Here is a 26,613-nt window from a genome sequence, read left to right as displayed (position 1 = left end):
AGCTTTAAGCCAACTTTTTCACTCTCCACTTTCACTTTCATCAAGAGGCTTTTGAGTTCCTCTTCACTTTCTGCCATAAGGGAGGTGTCATCTGCATATCTGAGGTTATTGATATTTCTCCCGGCAATCTTGAGTCCAGCTTGTGTTTTTTCCAGTCCAGCATTTCTCATGATGTACTCTGCATATAAGTTAAATAAACAGGGTGACAATATACAGCCTTGACGAACTCCTTTTCCTATTTGGAATCAGTCTGTTGTTCCCTGTCCAGTTCTAACTGTTGCTTCCTGACCTGCATACAAATTTCTCAAGAGGCAGGTCAAGTGGTCTGGTATTCCCATCTCTTTCAGAATTTTCCACAGTTTATTGTGATCCACACAGTCAAGGGTTTTGGCATAGTCAATAAAGCAGAAGTAGATGTTTTTCTGGAACTCTCTTGCTTTTTCCATGATCCAGCGGATGTTGGCAATTTGATCTCTGGTTCCTCTGCCTTTTCTAAAACCAGCTTGAACATCTGGAAGTTCACGGTTCACGTATTGCTGAAGCCTGGCTTGGAGAATTTTGAGCATTACTTTACTAGCGTGTGAGATGAGTGCAATTGTGCAGTAGTTTGAGCATTCTTTGGCATGCCTTTCTTTGGGATTGGAATGAAAACTGATTTCTTCCAGTCTTGTGGCCACTGCTGAGTTTTCCAAATTTGCTGGCATATTGAGTGCAGCACTTTCACAGCATCATCTTTCAGGATTTGGAATAGTTCAACTGGAATTCCATCACCTCCACTAGCTTTGTTCGTAGTGATGCTTTCTAAGGCCCACTTGACCTCACATTCCAGGATGTCTGGCTCTAGGTCAGTGATCACACCATCGTGATTATCTGGGTCGTGAAGATCTTTTTTGTACAGTTCTTCTGTGTATTCTTGCCATCTCTTCTTAATATCTTCTGCTTCTGTTAGGGCCATACCATTTCTGTCCTTTATCGAGCTCATCTTTGCATGAAATGTTCCTTTGGTATCTGATTTTCTTGAAGAGATCCCTAGTCTTTCCCATTCTGTTGTTTTCCTCTATTTCTTTGCATTGATCGCTGAAGAAGGCTTTCTTATCTCTTCTTGCTATTCTTTGGAACTCTGCATTCAGATGTTTATATCTTTCCTTTTCTCCTTTGCTTTTTGCTTCTCTTCTTTTCACAGCTATTTGTAAGGCCTCCCCAGACAGCCATTTTGCTTTTTTGCATTTCTTTTCTTTGGGAATGGTCTTGATCCCTGTCTCCTGTACAATGTCACGAACCTCATTCCATAGTTCATCAGGCACTCTATCTATCAGATCTAGGCCCTTAAATCTGTTTCTCACTTCCACTGTATAATCATAAGGGATTTGATTTAGGTCATATCTGAACAGTCTAGTAGTTTTCCCTACTTGCTTCAATTTAAGTCTGAACTTGGCAATAAGGAGTTCATGGTCTGAGACACAGTCAGCTCCTGGTCTTGTTTTTGCTGACTGTATAGAGCTTCTCCATCTTTGGCTGCAAAGAATATAATCAGTCTGATTTCGGTGTTGACCATCTGGTGATGTCCATGTATAGAGTCTTCTCTTGTGTTGTTGGAAGAGGGTGTTTGTTATGACCAGTGCATTTTCTTGGCAAAACTCTATTAGTCTTTGCCCTGCTTCATTTCGTATTCCAAGGCCAAATTTGCCTGTTACCCCAGGTGTTTCTTGACTTCCTACTTTTGCATTCCAGTCCCCTATAATGAAAAGGACATCTTTTTTGGGTGTTAGTTCTAAAAGGTCTTGTAGGTCTTCAAAGAACCGTTCAACTTCAGCTTCTTCAGCGTTACTGGTTGGGGCATAGACTTGGATTACTGTGATATTGAATGGTTTGCCTTGGAAACGAACAGAGATCATTCTGTCGTTTTTGAGATTGCATCCAAGTACTGCATTTCGGACTCTTTTGTTGACCATGATGGCCACTCCATTTCTTCTGAGGGATTCCTGCCCGCAGTAGTAGATATAATGGTCATCTGAGTTAAATTCACCCATTCCAGTCCATTTGAGTTCGCTGATTCCTAGAATGTCGACATTCACTCTTGCCATTTCTTGTTTGAGCACTTCCAATTTGCCTTGATTCATGGATGTGACATTCCAGGTTCCTATGCAGTATTGCTCTTTATAGCATCGGACCTTGCTTCTATCACCAGTCACATCCACAGCTGGGTATTGTGTTTGCTTTGGCTCCATCCCTTCATTCTTTCTGCAGTTATTTCTCCACTGATCTCCAGTAGCATATTGGACCTGTCAAATATCCATATATCTAACCCTTTTGAAAAAAAAGGGAAAAAGGAAGGTCTTAGGCTGCATTGTATTTTAGAAAAGGTTTGACAAGGCCAGTGGGGGGTTCTGCTCTGCTCATTCATTGGCTGGCTTCTGACTGAGATGCTTGGTGTGCTCACCTGTCTGAACAGGTGAAGGATTTCAGAGCACAACAGTTGGAGCCAGTGATTTTACTTCCTATAATAGGAGATATGTTTTCGTGGTTGCCACACTCGAAGACTGATTGTATTTATTTCCAGCACTCTTTCTGTTTAGTTGATCATTCACAAATTGCTTAGGACTCAAGGTTAGTACACTGAAGAAAAAATCACAAGACAAAGTTTTCATTATGTTTTGCATGAATTGGCTTAATACAGTTGGCTCTCCATTTCATCCCCAAGCTATGGTTGTCTTTCATTTTAGCTTTTGAAGATATTCCTTTGTAACATATTCAGAACATTTCTTCACTTTGTGGTTTAAAGTTTTTGCTTCTTTGTTATTCTTTGCATCTTGTGCTTCTTTTCTTAAGCCAGTTGTTCTTCTCTGGGCTCATTCTGAGAAGAAATGACAGTGGATGAGTGCCCCTTTCCCAGAGAAGTATTTTCTACATTACTCTCCTTTATTTGGTGAATACATTTAATTGTTAAAATTACCATTTTTATTCTGCAGTTTTTAAAAATGATTCTTTTCTGTTTATTGGCTGTGGTAACTGATTTCATGTGGGTGTTACACTTCTCCACTGTTTCTTATTCCTAAATGTTCTTGTTGCCTTTCATTCTGATCACCATTACATTTTTAGGCAGGTGAACCTATAATTCACTACGTTGTGTTAATTTGGGGGTGGGACAAGGAGGGTAGCTCATTCCTTTATTCAGATGCTTTTTCTCTCCTTTCTTGAACTCTAAAATTTCCTTCTGGGATTATTTTTAGGTTTGTCCCTCATTTTATGAAGCTTCATTTAATGAAACTGAGAATGATCTAGATCTGACCATTATTTTTTTAATGTAGGATCTGATAGGTTTGAGGGCTCACGTTATACCCAGGTATCCAGCACTTGATCTTCACCTTCACCCTGTGAGGTAGATGATAAATCAGTTTTACAAATGAGGAAGCAATACTGAAAAAGAGTTAAACTTTCCCAAGATCACGTAGCTAATGAATAATTAGGTTAAATTTGATCCCCAAACTTCTCAATTTCTACTGTTTGATATGTGTTGTCTTAATTTTATCAATGTTGTATAAATAAATCACAACTTAACTGATTATCTCAGAGTATTTGTGTTTGATATCAAGTTACTAAAACAAGTACTCTGAAATATTAAGTCTTCAATATTGCCTGTTATCATAGTCTTGTTTTATTGGAAGGTTGGTTTGTTTTTGGTTATTTTCCTTTTAAATTGCTACTAACTAAATGCTACTTTTAAATGTCAAAGTAGGTACCATTTAGTAAAGTTCTACTTACTTAAAATTTTACTTTAATTTTATGTCATATGTAAGAATGAATGATAGTCTAGAGCAAGTTTTTCGAGACCTTTAAAAAATAACATGTATTTCATTAAAATTTCTTAATGGTAATTCTGCAACTTGCTGTTTACTCTTCATAAGATGAAGTGATTCTTACTTCTTAGCCTAATATTGTGAAAACAGCAAGAGATGTTTAGATGAAAGGAATTAATACAATAAAGATAAATTAGATAATAAAATGTTCTAATTTAATGTGGCTTGCTTGTTTGTGTTTTACTACTACTGTTATTATATTACATTTATAGACTTTCCTTCAAGGAAGCAAAGTATTTCCCTTAATCTAAGGAACAGTCACTGTGCTAAAGAAGTAGATAGAAGATATTTTTTTAAAAATCTGAACTAAGCAGTTAAACCATGGTTGTCTGATAGATTTTAATATCTTTAAAAGCTCTTTTGGCAGTCATAGGAAACGCATGTTTCAACTGTTGTTAAAAGGGAAAATCGGTACTTATAATCAGAGGATTTGTGGTTCTCTAGTTTTCAAATACTGAACCAAATGTCTTCTTTTGTCTTGCTAAGTCTTCTTACTCATAGATTTGAATTTAAATGTATTCCTCAGGAGACCTTCCCTGACTTCCTAGACTAGGTTTAGTTCTGCTGTGTGCTTTCATGGCAACCCACTCCAGGACTCTTGCTTGGAAAATCCCATGGACAGAGGAGCCTGGTAGGCTGCAGTACATGGGGTCGCACAGAGTTGGACACGACTGAAGCGACTTAGCAGCAGTAGCAGTAGCAGTGCTTTCATAGTATCCTGTATTTCCACTTTAATGTGAATCCTATGTATGCGTGTGTGTGCTCAGTCGTGTCCAATTCAGTGTGACACCATGAACCGTAGCCCACCGGGCTCCTGTGGTTTTCTAGGCAAGAATACTGGAGTATGTTGCCATTTCCTGCGCCAGGGGGTCATCCTGACCTAGGAATCGAACCCACATCTCTTGCATCTCTTGCATTGACAGGTGGATTCTTTACCTCTGTGCTACCTAGTCATGCTTTATTTTAAATACTTACTATTGTCTGTCTGTTTCTAGTGGACTGTAAGCCCTTCTTTAAAAGAAGTGACATTATCTTGGTCACTGTTGTATTTTAGCACAGACAGTACTCATTATAGGTGTTTAGTGAAACCCTTTTGAATGAAATGAATAAATCTGAGGAAGTCTTTTTAGGGTATAGCAAACAATTGAACATACTTGTTTATATGGTAAGTTTTACTGCAAAGTGAACGCTTTTATTTCTTCATCTCTATGAACAAGCTGGAATATAACTCAGAATGCCTAATGCTTTTCGGCCGTTAAAAGTAGAATTACTCTTCTTTCCCTTTTCACCTGCTTATAGCTACTGAAATTGCATTCTTCTGTGAAATTGAGGCTGTTTTTTCTTTCTCTGAAGCAGCAGTAAAAGGTAGGCAAGAGGAAAGAAGTGGAATCCTACTGATAGAAATAGGAACTATCCTATTTTCTCACATCCATTTAAATTTAAGCTAGGATCAGTGAACGATCAGGAGTTGACTCTTTACAGATACTTTAATATTAAAAGTGGCAGTAAACTGGAGAAAACTAGAAGTAATAAACAAGCCGGGGAATATTGCTTCATTTTATAACTGCCTATACCAGTGACATTTTTAAGCTTGGAAACTAAGGGTTTCAAGAGGTGGTGTTCCATGATATCTTATGACATTTTAATATATCAGAGTTGAATTCTTGGAAACAATAAGGAAAATGGTAGGGTAATGTTTAAAAAATACTTTGTTAGAATTGATTAATGCCACTTAGCTCCTTCAGTGTTTTTTGGTGACCTTTCAATGCCAGTGCTCTTTTTGGCCTCTAGATTTAATAGTTCTAGAGTTTAATAGTTTAGAGTGAATAAATTATTTACCTGTAATCAGAACTATTTGAATGTTATTGCATGAAGCCCAAGCTATTAATTTGAATAGATGTTGAAAGAGAAATATGAAATGTGAAGTATTTTTTTTAGTTTCTATTTGTCTACCAGCTCATTGCTTTCAATTTGTTTGTTTGCTTTCTTTCCCATTTTCCGTCTTCATTGTCTTATGTCTTTAAAAATATATATGTGTGTGTGTGTGTCCGTGTGTGTAGTGGGATTTGGGGAGAGAGCCATAATAGATGCAGATGTTCACTTTGTCATCTTTTCTTAGATCTTAATTGTCCTAATTCCTGTCTCTAGAATCTACTCCAATTAAACCATGACGCTCAGTTCTTTATCCTTTGTTCTAGACATTTTAGTCCTATTAATGCAACCTATGATGTCTAATCTTTATTTTTTATATCCATATCAATACTTGTTGATATGAGTTTTACTTTTACATAAAAATCTCTAGGTTCTTTTTGTTTCAGTTGTCTAGTTTTCATGTTTTTATCTCCTTGTTTTAAAATTCATGGCATGTCCTACAATGCTATTACTTCCATAGACATTTATGTATATTTAGTATCTTATTAAGTTATTGAGTTAAAATTATTATGTAGAATTTATATTTGCTAAATTCCTAAAGTGGAATGTGTGTCTTTTTTTTCAACCATATTTTTTCCTGGTTATATAAATAATAAAATTAGAGAAATTTTGAAAAATAAGCAAAATACTAAGAAGAAAATCTTCTGTATTATTGGTACTTATGAGATAACTATTAGTAACATTTTGGAAAACACCTTTCTTTTCATCACCCACCCCTTTCATGTATGTATTCCCTCTTCCCTCCAGCCCTCAAAATAATTACTAAAATCTATTTTGTAATCTAACATTGGATTCTTTTATTATTTATTTATTTTTAATATAAATTTATTTATTTTAATTGGAGGCTAATTACTTTACAATATTGTATTGGTTTTACCATACATTGACATGAATCCACCCTGGGGTACACGTGTTCCCTATCCTGAATCCCCCTCCCACCTCCCTCCCCACCGCGTCCCTCTGGGTCATCCCAGTGCACCAGCCCCGAGCATCCCCTGTATCATGCATCGAACCTGGACTGGTGATTTGCTTCACATATGATAATATACATGTTTCAGTGCCATTCTCCCAAATCATCCCACCCTCGTCCTCTCCCACAGAGTCCAAAAGACTGTTCTATACATCTGTGTCTCTTCTGCTGTCTCGCATACAGGGTTATCGTTACCATCTTTCTAAATTCCATATATATGCGTTAGGATACTGTATTGGTGGTTTTCTTTCTGGCTTACTTCACTCTGTATAATAGGCTCCAGTTTCATCCACCTCATTAGAACTTATTCAAATGTATTCTTTTTAATGGCTGAGTATACTCCATTGTGTATATGTGCCACAGGTTTCTTATCCATTCATCTGCTAATGGAAATCTAGGTTGCTTCCTGGAATCTTTTTAAAACTGAAAGAACATAACTTTTTTTTAAACTTTGTATTCTTTGACCCTTAGTATTCATTCAACTAAAAAAGTTGTTGAACACTCACTATGTGTGATATGCTATGCTGGGCAAGCAGATGCAAGTTTGCATCCAGTCCATTGGTACTGGACTGGGTGCAATTTTTGGGTCTAATAAATTAAAAAACAAGGTCAATTTTTTCAATAAATAAGTTCCCCTCGAATAGAGTTTAAAATTAGCAGATTTTTATAGAATTGCACTCAGAATTGCAGCCTGTAGAAAATGATATAGCATGATTTCAGCCTATATGGGAATATGTGAAAGGCATTATAACTAATTAATTTTCTCTGTATTTTCCAAGTCAATTCTTTAATTATTCCTAAAGTATAAAAATCCTGAAATTAATATATGGAGCAGTATCTTTTAGTAGTTGAAAAATGTTTTTTATTTCAGTTTAATTGAGGCATAATTGATAAATAGTTTTTAAATGTTTATCATGGTGATTTGATAAATGTATACATTGTGAAAGGATCCCTGCTGCTGCTGCTGCTAAGTCGCTTCAGTCGTTTCCGACTCTGTGCGACCCCACAGACGGCAGCCCACCAGGCTCCGCCATCCCTGGGATTCTCCAGGCAAGAACACTGGAGTGGGTTGCTATTTCCTTCTCCAATGCATGAAAGGGAAAAGTGAAAGTGAAGTCGCTCAGTCGTGTCCGACTCCCAGCGACCCCATGGACTGCAGCCTACCAGGCTCCTCCGTCCATGGGATTTTCCAGGCAAGAGTACTGGAGTGGGGTGCCATTTCCTTCGGTAAATTAATACATCCATCACCTCACATATTTTTTATGTTTATTTTTTGATAAGAACATTTTAGTTCTATTGTAAAAATACTTTGTTTTTGTTTCATAGATTAAGAGCAGGATTATGTGATCGCTGTGCAGTAACTGAAGAACATATGCGGAAGAAGCAACAAGAGTTTGAAAATATTCGGCAGCAGAATCTTAAACTTATCACAGAGCTTAGTGAGTTTCCTTTCTTCACTTGCTAAGTATTTAAAACATAGTATGCTACTATGTTTTATGCTATTATTATTTTATGCTATTATTAAATTGGTTACAACCGGATGGGTTGTTTACATGTTTTCTTCATTTAGACACAAGGTCAGATGTCATTTTTTCCCCTTTTTGTAGATTTAATCTCATGCTTATTTTAGTGAGAAATAGGGTATAGATTGTTTGTTGTTTTGTGATCCCATGGACTGTAGCTCCACTGGACAGACTCCTCTGTCCATGGAATTTTTGAGGGTGTAGAAAGGTTGTACAAATACTGTCCATGTTGGCCTTAAAGTCTTACCAGCTGTAAGACAAGAAGCACATTTTCTTTGTATATATCCATATTTGCTTCTTTGGTTTTATTTCATGTAATTTGATTATTTATATTTAGTAAATATAGACACAAAGCAGACAATGTAGAATTCTACAAAGATGTATACTTTCCTGATTTTCACTATTTTTTTACACACTGTTACACTGTTACAAGTATATCATTTTCCTATTAGTCTACTTACCCATTTCATGTAGGATTTTCTTACATTTATCTTCCTTTCCAAACTAATTCCATATATTGACTTTATTTTTTTTCTATTAATTATAGTGCTGTCCTCTGGTTACTCAAGCAGAATATATGAATATATGCTCATTATTATAAAATGAGATAGAAAAAACATAGTTTTGTTTTGCTCCCAGAGGTAACTACTATTAAGAACATAATAAATATCTTTCCAGGTCCAAGTTTATCTATCTTTTGTTTACCTCTGTCCCTCACTTTATCCCCTCCTCTCTCTTCTTTTTTAAATTTTAATAGGATCATCTCCAAAATATTCTTATTGTTCTGACATATGTTGTTTTGGACTGTAAGAAATCTTTACATGTCTATATAGTTCAGTTCAGTCACTCAGTCGTGTCCGACTCTTTGCGACCCCATGAACTGCAGCATGCCAGGCTTCCCTGTCCATCACCAACTCCCGGAGTTTACCTAAACATGTCCATTGAGTCAGTGATGCCATCCAACCATTTCATCCTCTGTCATCCCCTTCTCTTCCTGCCCTCAGTCTTTCCCAGCATCAGGGTCTTTTCAAATGAGTCAGCTCTTCTCATCAGGTGGCCAAAGTGCTGGAGTTTTCAGCTTCAACATCAGTCCTTCCAATGAACACCCAGGACTGATCTCCTTTAGGATGGACTGGTTGGATCTCCTTGCAGTCCAAGGCACTCTCAAGAGTCTTCTCCAACACCACAGTTCAGAAGCATCCATTCTTTGGCACTCAGCTTTCTTTATAGTCCAACTCTCCCATCCATACATGACTACTGGAAAAACCATAGCCTTGACTAGACGGACCTTTGTGGGCAAAGTAATGTCTCTGCTTTTTAATATGCTGTCTAGGTTGGTCATAACTGTCTTTCCCAGGAGTAAGCATCTTTTAATTTCATGGCTGCATTCACCATCTGCAGTGATTTTGGAGCTCAAAAAAATAAAGTCAGCCACTGTTTCCCCATCTATTTCCCATGAAGTGATGGGACTGGATGCCATGATCTTAGTTTTCTGAATGTTGAACTTTAAGCCAACTTTTTCACTCTCCTCTTTCACTTTCATCAAGAGGCTCTTTAGTTCTTCTTCACTTTCTGCCATAAGAGTGGTGTCATCTGCACATCTGAGATTATTGATATTTCTCCCGGCAATCTTGATTCCAGCTTGTGCTTCCTCCAGCCCAGCGTTTCTCATGATGTACTCTGCATATAAGTTAAATAAGCAGGATGACAATATACAGCCTTGATGTACTCCTTTTCCTATTTGGAACCAGTCTGTTGTTCCATGTCCAGTTCTAACTGTTGCTTCCTGACCTGTATACAGGTTTCTCAAGAGCCAGGTTTAGACCCATAGATTTTGTGGTGTGTATGAATACTTGTATGCATGCATTTATTTAGGAATATAAGGTTATCAGTGAGTAGAAAAGTATTACATTTTCATTTATGACATTGAATTCTTGAAGAAGTAGGACTGTTTTCTAAAATTATGCCACCCTCTGAATAATCCTCATCATTTTCTTTACCTTGTTTATTTCCTATAAAATAGAAATTGGATCTGAAAGTTTGGTAGGTCCAGATTAAACCTTTTTGACAACCGTACTTCATGGGTAAAATTGTCTACTTTATATTGCATCCTATCAGGATATAGGTATTGTCAGGTTCTTCCACTCTTTGGGGGTTGATTGTTAGATTTCTCCATTATACAGTTGAATCTTCCCCTGGTACCAAGTAGTCTGAGTTGGAAGGATGGATGTGTGATATTTTGAAATCTTGCAAAAATACAGTTCTCCCTCAATCTTTAATAATTTTAGTATCCATTGGTGATTCTGGCCTGAATCAATTATTTAATTACAGATTACAAAATGATAATTTTCCATTTCTGTTATTCTTCTTACATTCATCAGATGACATTTTTTTGTAAACAAGAATTCTCCCTCATCAGTTAGGGCTACTGTTTACCGTAGGATGTAGTTCCTACTAGAAAGGCATGATACATCTTAATATTTTCCCTTTAATTTCCAGTTTTCAGAATTTGATCTTATATATTAGTTACCTACAATGGTGACAAATGAGGTGTTGTGTGTTGCGTATGTTATGTTTTGTTTTGCTTTGGAGGTGAGTGGGGCTTTCTCTGTTTTGAGCATAATAGACACTTGGAATTTTATGTATTTAGTGTGTCAGTTATGTTAATTATTATATCGATACTGATTACCTCAGTCTTGTCTGCCTGCTCTCTTTTGGTAATCACTTCTATCATGTTAGTTCGAGGCCCTCCGTCTTTTAAATCTTTAAACATTTTATTATTATGTAAAGTAATGCTGTTATCTGAAATACTTGGGAATCTATATATGAGTCATTTTCTACTGACTCTAGTGGTCATTGAATTAGGATCACTCTGGCTCCATTCCAGAAGTTCAGGCTTGAACTGGAAATTTCAAGTTCAGTTCCTCCATCAATGCTGATACCAACAACTGCTTGCTGACTCTGCTTGGATTTCACTCACAGTTTGTTTTTGTTGTTGATTGTGGCAGTGGTGTGGGAGTCTCTTGGATGTCTCTTTCTGTCTCTGGCTCAGGTGTCCTCTCGGATCCTTTCCTGATTTTCTTAACAGGCCAAAGTAAACCTTTTTTTCCTTGGAATTTCATTTAGTATTTTATCTGTGCTTCTTTTAACACCTTTGTTACTTTCAGCAGTTTAAAAAAAAGTTTATATAATATCTTGTGTCTTATTAGACTATACTTTCCTTTAGGTCACTGTCATATCTTAAGGTTTTTGTGGAGTTTTTTCCCCGATCCTCCAAAGGAGGCAGTTTAGTAGCCCTCACATATTGTATATAGTCAACAAATTTTTATTTACTCAATGTAAGAAAATATGTTGAGATTTTTAAACCACTAAATTATTAACAGATTTTTGGAGTGTGATTAACTTTATTTATTAGAGGTTAATTGTACTTATTCTGACTTGATCTCTTTGATATATTCCTCCAAGTAAAACACATGCTTAACCAGTGACATAATATCAAGGATTAATAAAAATTTTGTTCTGGCAGCCAAAGAAATTATAGCTCCAAACTGAGTTTTTGCTTTATAAATAAGGATGGATAGGAAAATTTAGTCAAGGTAGAGTCAAACAAGGAGATGCTACTTCAGTGGTATATTAAGTTATTGATACCATAATTATTCATGCAACATAGAGTATGACTAAGGAAGAAAATCTACTTAAGTGTGCTTCTGTTATAAAAAATTATACTGATATTCACTGTTATATTTTATGATTAGATTTATTTTGAGATAAATGACTCACTAAAATGGTATTTGAAATTAGTAGGATTGAGTAACCGGGTGGAATGCTTTCTTGTCTTCAGTATGAATAATTAAACTCTACTGCCCAGGACATGAGGTCCTCTTTCTTTTTTGCCCACAAGCATTACATAAAATTATCAGTTAATCATTTATGTGAAACTGGCATAGTGTGAGGTGTAGTAATCACTACCTAGTAACAAATTAGTTTTGAATAGTAGCATTAACCCTAACATACAACTTAGAATTTGAAATCCTAATTTCTCCATGAATGTTGAAATTATTGAAAGAGCCTGACATGCATCCTAATATAGCTATAATTTATGCTTTCTTTTCATATTATATTTAAGTGAATGAAAAGAACACTCTACAGGAAGAAAATAAAAAGCTTTCTGAACAGCTGCAGCAGAAAATTGAGTAAGTATTTTTTCTTAATTGTGGCAGAAAATTGAGTATTTTCCCCTACCTTCTCTTTCTTCATTTTACTTAGCTATGCAAACTGTAAAGGTATAGTAAGAATCAAAGATTTCTTTTTTAAAAATTATAAAGTATTCTGCAGTTGAAAATACAAGGAAAATCACTGTATTTTTGTTTCAGAAGTATATATGAAGACTTTGTATGCATCTCTTATCTTATACTCTTAGAAGAGTATAAAGTATATACTTTAAAGAGTATATACTATAAAGAGTATAAAGTATGAGTATACTCACAAGAGTATACATGTGAATGTATAAATTATCAAAACATTTTAATTTAAAGCATTTTCATTTTTATAACTTATAAATTATTCAAATAAATTATTTGAAATACTTCTATTTTAAATAAATACTGAGTTTTGTTACCACCTTTCCAGCTCTGTCCTAGAAACTTAATAAAAGTAATATGAATGATTATTTCCTCTTACATGTTTCTCAGGCCTGGAGAACTTCCTCCTTTCCCTCTCCCCCAGTTTTTGTTAATAAAAATAATAACTTTTATCCTGTATACCAGTTACTCTTCTTTGTGTTCTATGTTTATTATTTCTAATCCTCACTGTGATTCTTCAAGGTAGTTTTATTGTCTCCACTTTATGGACAAGGAATCCACATCTTACAGAAGTCAAATAACTTGCCGTGGTCTCAAAACTAGTAGATAACGAGACATCACTCAGAACCCCATCTTCTGACTTAGAAGACTCTGTTCTCTCCATTATTTGACAGTGTCTCAAAAAAAGAATCTGTTTTTCTGGGTCTAGTCTGATACAGAGCAAGAGATATGGCCAGTTCTTAGTTCCCATTTGTGTCAAGTTTATGTAATATCTTTTTAAGAGTTACAATTCAGGGTAGTCTTAATGGTTTCCAAGGTTTTTAAAGACTGTTGAATTTAAGTGGACATCTGCAAAAACTTTGCTAAACTATGTAGACATAAGATGATTTTGCCTTAGTTATTGTCTTATGTATAAACACATCTCACAAGTGGAATTAGCATCTTTAATCATATCAGTGCTTTTTTTAAGTAGTTGGTGTCCAAAAAGATTTTGATATTTTTGCCATGTTAGCAGTCCACTGAACATTGGTAGCCAAGGAGAATTTTGAGGGGGGATAACAAATGAGGAAAGAAGGATTTGGGGCCAGACTGAGGTTATTAAACAAGTGTGTATGAAGATGTCAGCACTTACTGATTTTACTTGTGCTGAATATTGAAATGAGGCTAGAACACAAATTCACAATCATTTCTATATGATTCCAAAGCCTCAAATGGTTTTTTTGAAATGTTACAACATACCCTCACCTCAACTGACAAGATACTTTTTATTATTGTTGTTCAGTTGCTAAGACACATCTGACTCCTTGTGACCCATGAAATGTAGCCCACCAGGCTTTTCTATCCTTCGGATTTAGCAGGGAAGAATACTGGAGTGGGTTGCCATTTCCTTCTCCAGGGGATCTTCCTGACCCAGGGATCAAACCCACATCTCCTGCATTGGCAGGCAGATTCTTACCACTGAGCCACCAGGGAAAGCCCAGTTTTTATTATAGTCTTCCTTGTTTGTCCCACTTCCTGTAAGCATTCCTGTGCTTTACTGTGATAGTGTCAGTGTGCTTGACTGCAGGGTGATACCTCAGGCTCCACTGAAAGTGTTTTGTAACAAACTATATATTCTCTGTATTACCCTTCATTTTTAAAAAAAACTTGAGTTCTGAATTGCATCTGGTTCAAAGATTTCAGATGAGTGGTGGTTGACCTACATTAATTTATGTTCTGTGATGTAAAGGTCACCCCAATCATATCAGTGAGTTTAGGGCATGTATCTTTTATTTAGTACATGCCTTCCTCAGGACAGTATAGGGGATAATCTGTTGTGTCTTTCAGTTCTCTCCTGAAATTTAAGACATTTATTCACATAAGCCAGCTTATTCTCCTCAAACATATTCTCTTTTGCTTTCAATTGGAAAAAAAGTAAGTATTATCTTGTCTGAAGTTTCTCTGAACTTTAGAAAAAGTATTATTTTATTTATGTTTTTTCTTGCTAAATGCAGTAATTCTGATTCACCTAATCTGGGTTAGATGTTACAGATACCTTTTAAGGTAGGACAGTTGTTCAGTGACAGTATAATAAATTATTCAGAAAAAGGTTTGCTGTTATGAAATTTAAAATATATATTCAACTGTACCAGTTACAGAAAGAAAATAATTAAGTTTTGAGGACATGACTCACTTTGTTTTGGGAAATGAATGTCCTGGGTGAGTGAAAGTCAAAGGAGTCTTTTTTTTTAAAACCCTCACCCTCGGCATTGAAAGTGCAGAGTCCTAATCACTGGGCCAGGGAAATTCCCTCAGTGTTCTCTTTTAAACTGAATCCCTTGTATAACTTAAAGCACCATTATTTAAATACCTTTTATATAGGTTCGCTGTCTCCCAAGTGTATTTAATTTTAGTGAGATGATACTGTTAGTAAGTTCTAAGTCTGGGTAGAGATCACTTTACGGAGTGATACTTGCTGAGTCTGATTTTAATTTCTGGGACCATCTGGAACAAGTTTACCCCTCCTTCTACTTGATGGCCCTTTGTGTGCTTTAAAGATAGGTATGGGGCCTTCCTGAGTCTTCATCATAAGTAGGTAAATATGCAGAGTAAATATTTTCTGTTCATTAACTATTCCTCATGAGACGTTACTTGAAGACTCTTCAAATTATTTCTCTTTTAATGTTTCGGTTTGTCAATATTTTAATTAAGTCAATCCTCTAGGTATTGTCTGACCAGTAGAGTAGTACTGCCTACTCCATTTTTCTGTATCTTTTTACTTACATTGTATGTGCTGCATGCTCAGTTGTTCATTCATGTCCAACTCTTTGCAATCCCATGGACTGTAGCCTACCAGGCTCCTCTGCCCATGGGATTCTCCAGACAAGAATACTGGAGTGGGTTGCTATTTCCTCCTCCAGGGGATCTCCCTGATGTGGAGCTCAAACCCACATCTCCTACATTTCCTGCATTGAAAGGCAGATGCTTCACCACTGACCCACCTGGGAAGCCCTAATACTAATGTAGTCAAGATAGGTATATTTTGACCTTACTGGGTTTACTGCTAACTAGAACCTTCAAGTCAAAGTCTTCCCCTATCCTCTACTTGTAGACTTTTTGTGGTGGTATAAAAGTACAGGACTTTAGAGTCATGACTTTGTAGTAGTTGTTTGTGAAAACCTTACATCAAAGGAGTCTTCATTGTAAAATAAGGTGCAATATTGATTAAATACTATTTTCTGGGCATTGCATTACGTTTTTACATATATCATTTCTTTCAAATTTTCCAGAAAAATGAAGTAGGAAAGTACAGTACTGTATCTACTTTAATAGATGAGGTAACTGAGACTCAGAAAGGTTAACTAACTTACCCAACATGACTAGTAAGTGTGGCTCAGATGGTAAAGAATTCTCCTACAGTGCAGGAGACCTGTGTTCAATCCCTAATTAACCAAAAGGTGTGGCATAAACTTTTAACTTTTCTCAGAAAATCAGAATGAGACGAAATGCTTTAAAGAAGAAATTTAATGAAGATATGGAAAGTTGTATTTTTCCCTTTTTCTTTTATGACAAAGGACAAAGGAGGACAAAGCCAGCACTTGTTTACTTAGTTTAGATACCTCTAGTTAGAGCTGGTTTTTCTTGGGTCGGAGGGGGTGGGTTCCCTTTTGTGATCCCAGCTACTTCTAGATTGACTGCCAGGAAATCAGTTTCTTCTCGTGACTCATTCATGTTTCAGGTTGAATTTTTATGACTAATAGGCAGGTAGCCTGTGACGTGATTAGTTAAAGCAAGGTCAGATAGATTTCACACTCCATTAATTTGTAAGACTTTCTCATATGACTTTAGCTTGCTTTGTTTTTTCCAGAATAAAATGGTAATTGTAGGTAGATATTAGCTCTAAAGATTTTCCTTGGAATGGAGCATAGGATTATAGACCACAATAATACTGATATTATCTAGAAAATTAAGATATAAATCTGTTAGGAAAAATTAATCTCAATTAAAAAGACTTGGTCATAGTTTATAAAAATCTCATTCTTTGGAAATACATAGTCATACAAATTGATAGGACTATATTAGAAAAGACTGGTTTTGTCATGTAAAACTTAAATGCCTGACAGACTGATAAAAATTATTGGCAAATAAGGTCAAAATGGTTTGACATGGGAAAGTCAGTTGAGTTAAAATGAATTTATTTTACTCAATACCCACAATTCAATCATAACCCAATCTTTGTGTACCTTCAGTCTTGAATTGAATTGGGCAAGAACGTATGTCTAGATCAGCATGAATTTATTTTTCTAGTGGAATCAGGAATCTTCCATATTCATTCATTCAACAAATACTTATTGAGCATGTACCAGGTACCCACTGTTGCAGATACTCTTGATGTATCAGTGAGCCAAAAAGAGGCTTAGCCTTTTGGAGCTCACAATTCTGGCCAATGCGCAGTAGACAAATCAATTATGTACTAAGTTAGAAAGCAGTAAGTGCTATGGATAAAGTAACAGCGGAATACTAATAAGGAATGGGAGTACTAGGGTGTGGGAAGGGGGTTGCAGTTTTAAATAGCATGTTTAAGGCAGGCAATGATGAGAAGGTAAAACTCCAGCAAACACTTGGAAAAGATGAAATAATTAGCCTTGTGATATCTGGGGCTGGGCATTCCAAGCAGATGGGACAGCTGGAGCAAAGAACATAAAGTAGGAATGTGCCTGGTGTGGAGCCTTGGGGAAACGAGGGTGGCTAGAGTAGAATATAATTTGAAAGGGGTCAGATGGGTAATAAGGGGAGGGAGATAAATCAATCATTGTAAAGACTTTGGCTTGTGTTTTCAGTTAAGTGGGAAGATGTGGCAGGTTTTAATCAGAAGAGTGACATAGTATGACTTGTTTTAATGGAACTGTTTGAGTCCTACTTGTAGTCAGTCATTAGTTCCATGGTCTATACCAAGGATAATAGTATTGTCTTTGGGAGTCTGGCTGCCAGGGTTTAGATCTTGTTTCTGTTACTTACTTTTATTTTAGTAAGTCACTTAATCTCTATATCTTAATTTTTCCTTTTGTAAAGTGAGAGTAATACCTTATGCTTAAACTGATACATGTAGCACTTTGAAGAGTGCCTGCCATTGCAAGCCTGTAACTAACATCGGTGCTATCAGTGTTGGTATTACTTCAGTTCAGTTCAGTCACTCAGTCGTGTCTGGCTCTTTGCGACCCCATGGACTGCAGCACGCCAGGGCTCCCTGTCCATCATCAAATCCCAGAGCTTACTCAAACTTACATTCATTGAGTTGGTGAAGCCATCCCACCATCTCATCCTCTGTCATCCTGTTCTCCTCCCGCCTTCAATCTTTCCAGGCATCAGAGTCTTTTCAAATGAGTCAGTTCTTCTCATCAGATGGCCAAAATATTGGAGTTGGAGCTTTCAATGAATATTGAGTACTGTTTTCCTTTAGGATGGACTGGTTGGATCTCCTTGCAGTCCAAGGGACTCTCAAGAGTCTTCTCCAACACCACAGTTCAAAAGCATCAGTTCTTTGGTGCTCAGCTTGCTTTGTAGTCCAACTCTCACATCCATACATGACTGGAAAAATCATAGCTTTAACTAGATGGACCTTTGTTGGCAAAGTAATGTCTCTTCTCTTTAATATGCTGTCTTGATTGGTCATAACTTTTCTTCCAAGGAGCAAATGTCTTTTAATTTCATGGCTGCAGTCATCATCTGCAGTGATTTTGGAGTACAAAAAAAATAAAGTCTGTCACTATTTCCATTGTTTCCCCATCTATTTCCCATGAAGTGATGGGACCGGATGCCATGATCTTAGTTTTTTGAATGTTGAGTTGCCAACTTTTTCACTCTCCTCTTTCACTTTCATCAAGAGGCTCTTTAGTTCTCCTTTGCTTTCTGTTATAGTGTGGTGTCATCTGCATATCTGAGGTTATTGATATTTCTCCTGGAAATCTTGATTCCAGCTTGTGTTTCTTCCAGTCCAGCATTTCTCATGATGTACTCTGCATATTCGTTAAATAAGCAGAGTGACAGTATACAGCCTTGTATTATTTAAGACACTTAATCTCTCATTTGCCAATCTTATTGATGTATGCAGGTCAGGAAGCAACAGTTAGAACTGGACATGGAACAACAACTGGTTCCAAATAGGAAAAGGAGTACGTCAAGGCTGTATATTGTCACCCTGCTTATTTAACTTATATGCAGAGTACATCATGAGAAACACTGGGCTGGAAGAAGCACAAGCTGGAATCAAGATTGCCGGGAGAAATATCAATAACCGCAGGTATGCAGATGATACCACCCTTATGGCAGAAAGTGAAAAAGACCTAAAGAGCCTCTTGATGAAAGTGAAAGAAGAGAATGAAAAAGTTGGCTTAAAGTTCAACATTCAGAAAACTAAGATCATGGCATCTGGTCCTATCACTTCATGAGAAATAGATGGGGAAACAGTGGCTGACTTTATTTTTTTGAGCTCCAAAATCACTGCAGATGGTGACTGCAGCTATGAAATTAAAAAGCGTTTACTCCTTAGAAGGAAAGTTATGACCTAGACAACCTAGACAGCATGTTAAAAAGCAGAGACATTACTTTGCCAGCAAAGGTCCATCTAGTCAAAGCTATGGTTTTTCTAGTAGTCATGTACGGATGCGAGAGTTGGACTATAAAGAAAGCTGAGTGCCAAAGAATTAATGCTTTTGAACTGTGGTGTTGGAGAAGACTCTTGAGAGTGCCTTGGACTGCAAGGAGATCCAACCAGTCCATCCTAAAGGAGATCAGTCCTAGGTGTTCATTGGAAGGACTGATGTTAAAGCTGAAAGTCCGATACTTTGGCCACCTGATGTGAAGAGCTGACTCATTTGAAAAGACCCTGATGCTGGGAAAGATTGAGGGCAGCCAGAGAAGGGGAGGACAGAGGATGAGATGGTTGGATGGCATCACCGACTCAATGGATGTGAGTTAGGGTAGACTCCGGGAGTTGGTGATGGACAGGGAGGCCTGGCGTGCTGCAGTCCATGGGGTCGCAAAGAGTCGGAGATGACTGAGTGACTAAACTGAACTGAAATGAAAACTTACTGGTTCTCTTGTCAGTGTTTAACACTGGTCCCTTTCTTTCCATACCTATCTTCAGAATTCCAGCTCAAACCTGCAGATGCTCCTGCCTAGACTATTACAGCCACTGCCCCCTTTCTTTCTGTCCCAGCCAATCTTGCACAGTCCTGCTGCTAGACTGTCACATTACTGCCATCTCTAAAACCTTAATTCCTTTCCTCTTGCTTTCTAAATGATGTGCATACTTAACTCGAGGCTCTCCTTCATGTAGTTCCAACGTGTCCCTCTCTAACACAAGTACACGGTACTACTGCCTGCCCTTCTCAAACTTGCAGGATCCTCTGTGGATTTTCTCTGCTGTTTAAAATTCTTTTAATTTTCGCCTGAAGTACCACCAACTACACTTTCTACTTCACCTCTCACAATAATATTTTCCACCTGGTATTCTAGTCATTTGAGTATATCTCTGATCCTTGTATTTAGGAATGTTAGATGCAAGGAATTATTTCTCTTCCAACTTCATACCTGTGTTTGGCTGCTGTTGTTTATTCACTCAGTCTTCATGTCCTACTCTTTTGCAGTCGCATGGACTGCAGCCCACCAGGCTCCTCTGTCCATGGGAGTTTTCAGGCAAGGATACTGGAGTGGGGGTGCCATTTCCTCCTTCAGAGGATCTTCCTGAGAGTGTTCTACTATAGCTCATACTATGTGGCAAATGTTTTAATAAATATTTATTGAACTGATTTTCTTTTAATTATCCTTATTTTCCACTAGGAATGATCAACCACATAAAGCAACTGATCTCGAATCTGAGGAAGATGTTATTCCAGATTCACCAATAACAACCTTTTCATTTTCTGGCACTAATCGGCTACGAAGAAAGGAGAACCTCCGCGTCCGATATATAGAGCAAACACATGCTAAACTGGAGCACTCTGGCTGTGCACATGGTGAGGATTAGAGTTGTAGCTTAGTTACCCAGTTCTGTTTTAAAAAAAAAAAAAAAAAGTTTTCGTCTATTGTTAGGAAGATAGTCACTGTTCAGGGTAACGTACATTACAACTATAACCTTAACTTCCATCAGTGAAGTGACTGGGAAGGTATCTTCTGCCTCTGTTATGTATAGACATGATTTGCTCATCTGAATATGTAAACACTCAGCATTTTACAAATGTAGGGAATAGTTTTTTCCTTTTTGTTTAAAAACTATCCCTATGTGTATATCTGAGTGGGATACAATGAAAGAGGAAGGTAGGCTAACATTGAGTTCCACCTCCTGTATGGTGGTTATTATGCTGAGTTATTTGAATACATTGTTACTGTATTTTATCTCTCAGGACAGGATTGTGGGGTAGCTTCTAGCTTCTTCGTTTTATAGATGAGGAAAGATTTGTTCCTAAAAGGACTTAAATAGACTGTCAAGTGGATGAGTCAAAATTCAAATATAGATCTTCCTGCCTCTAAATTTTTGTACTTTGGAAGTATTATCCATAGCTACTCCCATCAAAGCATTCACTACCTATTTTTAATTTTTCTAATGTGTAGCACTTGGTGGTAAATCAGGAAATGGTTTTATAATGTTTCTAGATGGTGGCTTATCAGTGGCATATTTCTTAATTCGAGGCGCCATTTCTGGCAAATGCTTTGAAACTACATTTTCATGTAGTCCTGAAATTTATCCTGTGGTGTGTCACAGTGCTCATTCCTTTTAATATTTATTCTAATATTATTTCTAATATTTATTCTAGTTTAATATTTATTTAATATTTATATTCCTTTTAATATTAAGTAAATCAGTAATTAGAACTTCCATCTTTAACCTAAACTCTTTGTAACAAGGAAAGCATTTGAGGAGAAGGAGTATATCTAGTCTTAGAGTTATTTTTATAATGCAGATAAATTGTTGACACCAGCTCTGCCTTTAAAAGAAAATAGTAGTCTTAATTTTTGATATTGGAAAATTGACACCGTTTTTTCCCATTTTATATGAGCTTGCATCACCATCTAGTGGAAAACAAAAGCATTGTTAAAAATCTTATACGTAATTAGGAGCTAAAGTAAAATGTAACATCTTGGATCTAGAATGAACATTTGTGGGCCTTTTAGTCTGGTATCATACAGGACATGAATAACCACAGATAAGCATCAGCATAGTTTAGATCATGTTTAAATCTATCTGAAAGAATATCCAGAAAAACAAATCACAGCAATTTTCTTTTTCAGGAAAGTCATCTTGTACAAATGCTCTTGGTTTATCTTTGTTATATGAGAATAACTTGTAACTGTTTAAAACCATGTCAGTTTTAATCTTGTTCTGATCATTTTTACTTGGACTATGAAATTTTGGTTTTAAAATATCACTTTTGAGCCATGCAAATTATTTTAAAACTAATTTAATGACTAATTACTCCTTTTCTTTGTCTAATACCCATGCTTGTTTATTTTAAAATGTGTGTTTGTGTGTTAACCACTCAGTCGTGTCTGACTCTTTATGGCTCCATGGACTATAGCCCACCAGGCTCCTCTGTCCATGGAATTCTCTGGGTGAGAATATTGGAGTAGGTTGCCATTTAGTGCTTTTTAGGATAAGTTCTAGTTATAATTAGTAAAAATCTATTCCCCTTTACTTTGTCCTTCTTTTGGTTTTCTTTGAATTAAATCCTTAAATAGTGGAATGATTTCTGATAAAGTATGTTTCAGATTTCCTTCCAGAAAATGAAAACTCTGAAATAAAGACGAAAAGCAATATGATGCAGTATTCATTGCAGATGAACCCACTTATTTCCACAAGGAAAGGTCACCTTAAAATATTACAACACTAGAAGGCTTAGGTCAGAAGAAGTTTATCTGTTCCAGTCCTCTCCTCCCCCACTGTCTTAACTTCCAACTTTTTTTCTTAGTGAAACTAAAGGAATAACCTCTTTATTAGACTGTTAAAGTTATGTCAATAAAATAAACTTCCAGTGCATTTAAAGATAGATTTGTATTGGCATGTTAATTCTATCATGATTGTTTGTTTATTTATAATCTCTCCTGTTTTTTTCCCTTAGAATTGAGAACAGTACCAAAGTCTTCAGCTCATCCACAACATAAACCTAAGGAAAGTGAAATTCTAGTGGCTGACACTTGTGATCAGAGTCAAGCTCCAGTGGCTAGTAAGCAAGATACTAAGATTATAAATTGGTGGGCAAGAGTGGCCAACCATGTGAATTTAGACAATATTTTAAAATATTTTCCATATAATTTTGTTTGTATTACTTGTTTAGTAGTCTTTTTCATATTGGAAAGTAATGTATCCTGTTATTAGTTCATATTAATATCCGTGGGCTTCCCTTGTGGCTTAGATGATAAAGAATCTGCCGGCAGTGCAGAAGACCCAGATTCGATCCCTGGGTCAGGAAGATCTCCTGGAGAAGGGAATGGCTACTCACTCCAGTATTCTTGCCTGGAAAATTCAATGGACTGAGAAGCCTTATCCAGTTTAATACAAATTGTTAGTAATTTTAAGTAAATAAGGCTTTACTATGGTTTACTCATTCATTCAACAAGTATTTGAGTGCCTACTGTATACCAGGCACTAAACAAAATGTTTAACCTTATAGAGCTTACAGTCTCGTTGGGGGAGAATGAAAGTAAATATGTGTTAGAGGAAACAGGAGTTCTAAAGAAAAATAAAGCAGGGTAAGAAGAGATTTTAGAAAGTTTCACATTAAAAAAAAGTAACATTTGAGCAGAGACTGAGGGAAGAAGGTGAGTCATGTGGATTTCAGGGCAAAGGGCATCCCAGGTAGAGACATCAGTGAGCACAGAGGCCTTGATGTGAGGGTGCTCTTTGGTTTGTTTGAAGAACATTAAGGAGCTCTTTGTGGGCAGGGCAGAGTGAGTGAACGGGAGATTGTTTTGGGCAACTCAAGAGGAAAGAGACTGGTAGCTGGAGGTTTGCAGGATGGAGCTGAGGGTTGCAGGATGGAGCTGAGGGTTGGTTAGAAATCAGGAGTTTGTTTTTGAAAATATATTGTTTCAGATACTGAGTAGACATTCAGGTAAATATTTTGATGGGTAGGTGAATGTGAATATAGATGAGTCTAGGATAGAGGTTGTTAGCATGTAGGGGAGATCTGAAGCCATGAGACTGGGTGAGATTGCCAAGCAAGTGAATGATGATGGGAGAAGTAGTTCCAATACTTAGACACAAGGCTCTCCATCACGGAAAGGAGTGATTCTCAACTGTATTGTATTTTCACTCCCAGTCTAAAAGCCGTTTTAGACTTTTTTCCCCCCTCCAATTACTTTCTCCATGGAATTTTAATATAGCACAAGAAATCCATTTAATTATATATTTTTAATGATAATTTTTTCAGTGGCAATAAGCCTGCAACGTACTGCAATTTATAGTATTTCTGGCTTTATAAAACAAAATTTTTAAAATTGTTCAGTGCCATTTTGTAAAGTGGTCTTTTGAGCTTTTTATTTGCTTTTTTGTACGTTTTCATATGGCTAGTTTCTACAATTGTATAATTGTGTTTTTTTTCCTTAAACTTAGAACCACATGGAAAAAGCAGTTATCCTCCTGATAATTTAGCTACAGTAGTTGCTGAAACGCTTGGACTTTGTGTTCAAGAAGAATCTGTAAGTAATTGTTTAGTTTGGTAATAAATATGAATTAATTAGTGTCCTTTGAGGTCAGTTTTTAGAGAATTAAGCAAGAGAAAAAATTTTTTATCCAAAGATTATTAGATAAAGAGAACAAAATTGATGTCACTAGAAAAGGCCCATTTATATTATTCACTCCAGGCAGTTGCAGAAAACTCTGCAAGTCTTTAGAATTCTTGGGATATAGGTTATGGGTTGAGTCAGAATTTATAGGGAACTCTGCTCAGTGTTATATGGCAACCTGGATGGGAGGGGAGTTTGGGGGAGAATGGATACATGTGTATATATATGGCTAAGTCCCTTTGCTGTCCACCTGAAACTATCATAACATTGTTAATTGTCTATACTCCAATAAAAAGTTAAATAATGAAAAAAAACTTAGCTTAGAGGGTTTAGCTAAACCTCTTCCCTGTCCTCTCTCCTCCCTACCCTGTTCCAACTTAAAGAGAAGATTTAAACCTTTAGATTGAGTTCAGAATTTATTGGGTCTTTTTGACATCCTTTAAACTGGGCTTTATTTGGAAAACAGACTAAATTCTTAGGTCTACTACAAATGTTTTAATTCATCTTTGTCCTTACAAATGCCAGTGCAGTTAGACCACATCCTTAGGGATTGAGTCAGAAATTAACCCCATGATTTTCTTTTCATTATTTAGTGCTTCCTTACATCAGATACATTCACTATTTTTCTTAACCAATCTCTAAAAAATGGAAGCCTTGATTTCATCAATCTTAAGGAAGCTTCATTTTGATACAGCTTTGAAACATATCCCTTTGCTTTAGTCAGTAAGTGTATATAGGCTCTTATAAAGTTTTCTTGCTGTTGAATTTCCAAAATTGAATTGACTTTTGACTACATTTGAATTTTTTTTGTGTGGGGGCGGAGTGGGATGGGGTTCTTTCTAGTTTTAAAACTGACTTCAAGTGATGGTGGTTAGTTTTTACCCTTTGAACTCTAAACATGTTTTAACTTTTTAAAATCCCCTCCTACCAATAAACTTGGCATGTCAGTAGTTTAGACACCAAATCTATTGAGGGAACTGCTCTCTAAAGATTTGCTGCTCAAAGTGTGATCCACAGGCCAACAGCATCTTCATCCCTGGAAATCTGTGAGAGAGAGAAAATCTTAAACCCAGCCCAGACCTACTGAAAGAGAACTTATGTTTTCATAGGACCCTCAGTTGATCTGTGTGTATGCAAAAGTTTGGGAAGCACTGCTCTTTAAATATCCTTTTAAATTCGTCTCCTATAAGTATAAATAATCATCTCTGTTCCCTTCCTTTCATCTAACTAATCTGGTTTTTTAGAATTAGCAATTATCAGTCTGCTTTCTGTCCTTAAGAATTTACATATTCTGGATAACTTACTTAAACGGAATTACATGTGTCTTTTGGGTCTGGTGTCTTTCACTTAGCCTATTTTCGAGTTCATCTGCATCACAACATGTATCAGTATTTCATTCCTTTTTAAGAATAATCCTCCATTGTGTTTATGTACTTTATATTTTATTACTGAAGGAATCTCGAGGCCCTCAGAGCCCTCTTGGTGATGAGCTCTACCATTGTCTGGAAGGAGATCACAAAAAACAAGCTTTTGAGGAATGTAGAAGAAATAGTGAAGATAATTTAAGGTAATTTGGGGCACTTTGGTAAAAACTTATAAACTGTTAATGAAATTCCATTGCAGCGAGTTCCACAGATTTAAACTGTTTCTCTCCCTCAGCTTGTTATTCTGGTTGTATTTTTATTTAAAAAAAATATTTCCCCCAGTTTATGACCTGTTGAGGGCTTTTTGCATTACTATAGAGATCGGGATGTTACTATTAGGTTCTTTCTGTACTTCTGTCAAGCAGTGCCTCAGAGGTCCCAGCCTCATCTCTTTTTAGGATCCGGTCATCCCTCCTGGATTTGTATTTTCTAAAACTGAATGTTGTATGAAATCCATCATTAGCTCTGATGAACATTCAAGATTGGGATACACTGTTGCTTTTACTAATTTTAGAACATCCATTAACTAACAGTACTATATTTATGTAGCATTTTGCTTCTTTTTTAAATACATACATCACATTTAATTGTCATTATACTAAGTCATTAAAGTAGGTTTTATTACCCCCATATTTTACAGTCAACATAAATGCAGCCGCACAGAAGTTAAATGTCTTTAAGGCCACACAACTATTAAGTGGGCTTCCCGGGTGGTGCTAGTGGTAAAGAACCTGCCTGCTATTGCAGGAGATGTAAGAGATGCGGGTTCAATCCCTAAGTCGGGAAGATTTTCCCTGGAGAAGGGCATGGCAACCCACTCCAGTATTCAGTATTCTTGTCTGG

At 36.5% G+C, this 26,613-nt stretch overlaps 2 protein-coding genes across 7 annotated transcripts in view; one reads left to right on the top strand and one right to left on the bottom strand.

Annotated features, from left to right (window-relative positions):
- RBBP8 (RB binding protein 8, endonuclease) overlaps nt 1-26,613 on the top strand; it is an 81,921-nt gene that overhangs the window by 35,066 nt on the left and 20,242 nt on the right. For all 6 annotated transcript variants that reach the window (XM_055558946.1, XM_055558947.1, XM_055558945.1 and 3 more), the window contains 6 exons: nt 8,086-8,198; nt 12,409-12,475; nt 20,405-20,580; nt 22,681-22,785; nt 24,174-24,259; nt 25,801-25,913. In XM_055558946.1, the coding sequence (XP_055414921.1) occupies nt 8,086-8,198; nt 12,409-12,475; nt 20,405-20,580; nt 22,681-22,785; nt 24,174-24,259; nt 25,801-25,913 (660 nt within the window). The remainder of the gene's footprint in view (nt 1-8,085; nt 8,199-12,408; nt 12,476-20,404; nt 20,581-22,680; nt 22,786-24,173; nt 24,260-25,800; nt 25,914-26,613) is intronic.
- The window catches only part of LOC129635779 (craniofacial development protein 2-like), a 43,973-nt gene continuing 17,751 nt past the window's right edge, over nt 392-26,613 (bottom strand). The window contains exon 2 of the mRNA XM_055558952.1: nt 392-2,854. Coding sequence (XP_055414927.1) covers nt 927-2,228 — 1,302 coding nt within the window. The 5' untranslated portion in view covers nt 2,229-2,854 and the 3' untranslated portion in view covers nt 392-926. The remainder of the gene's footprint in view (nt 2,855-26,613) is intronic.

Source organism: Bubalus kerabau, chromosome 21 (genome assembly GCF_029407905.1).
Source record: "Bubalus kerabau isolate K-KA32 ecotype Philippines breed swamp buffalo chromosome 21, PCC_UOA_SB_1v2, whole genome shotgun sequence".
Lineage (NCBI taxonomy): Eukaryota > Metazoa > Chordata > Mammalia > Artiodactyla > Bovidae > Bubalus > Bubalus kerabau.
Note: the sequence above shows the minus strand (reverse complement) of the source record. Positions and strands in the feature narration are given on the sequence as shown.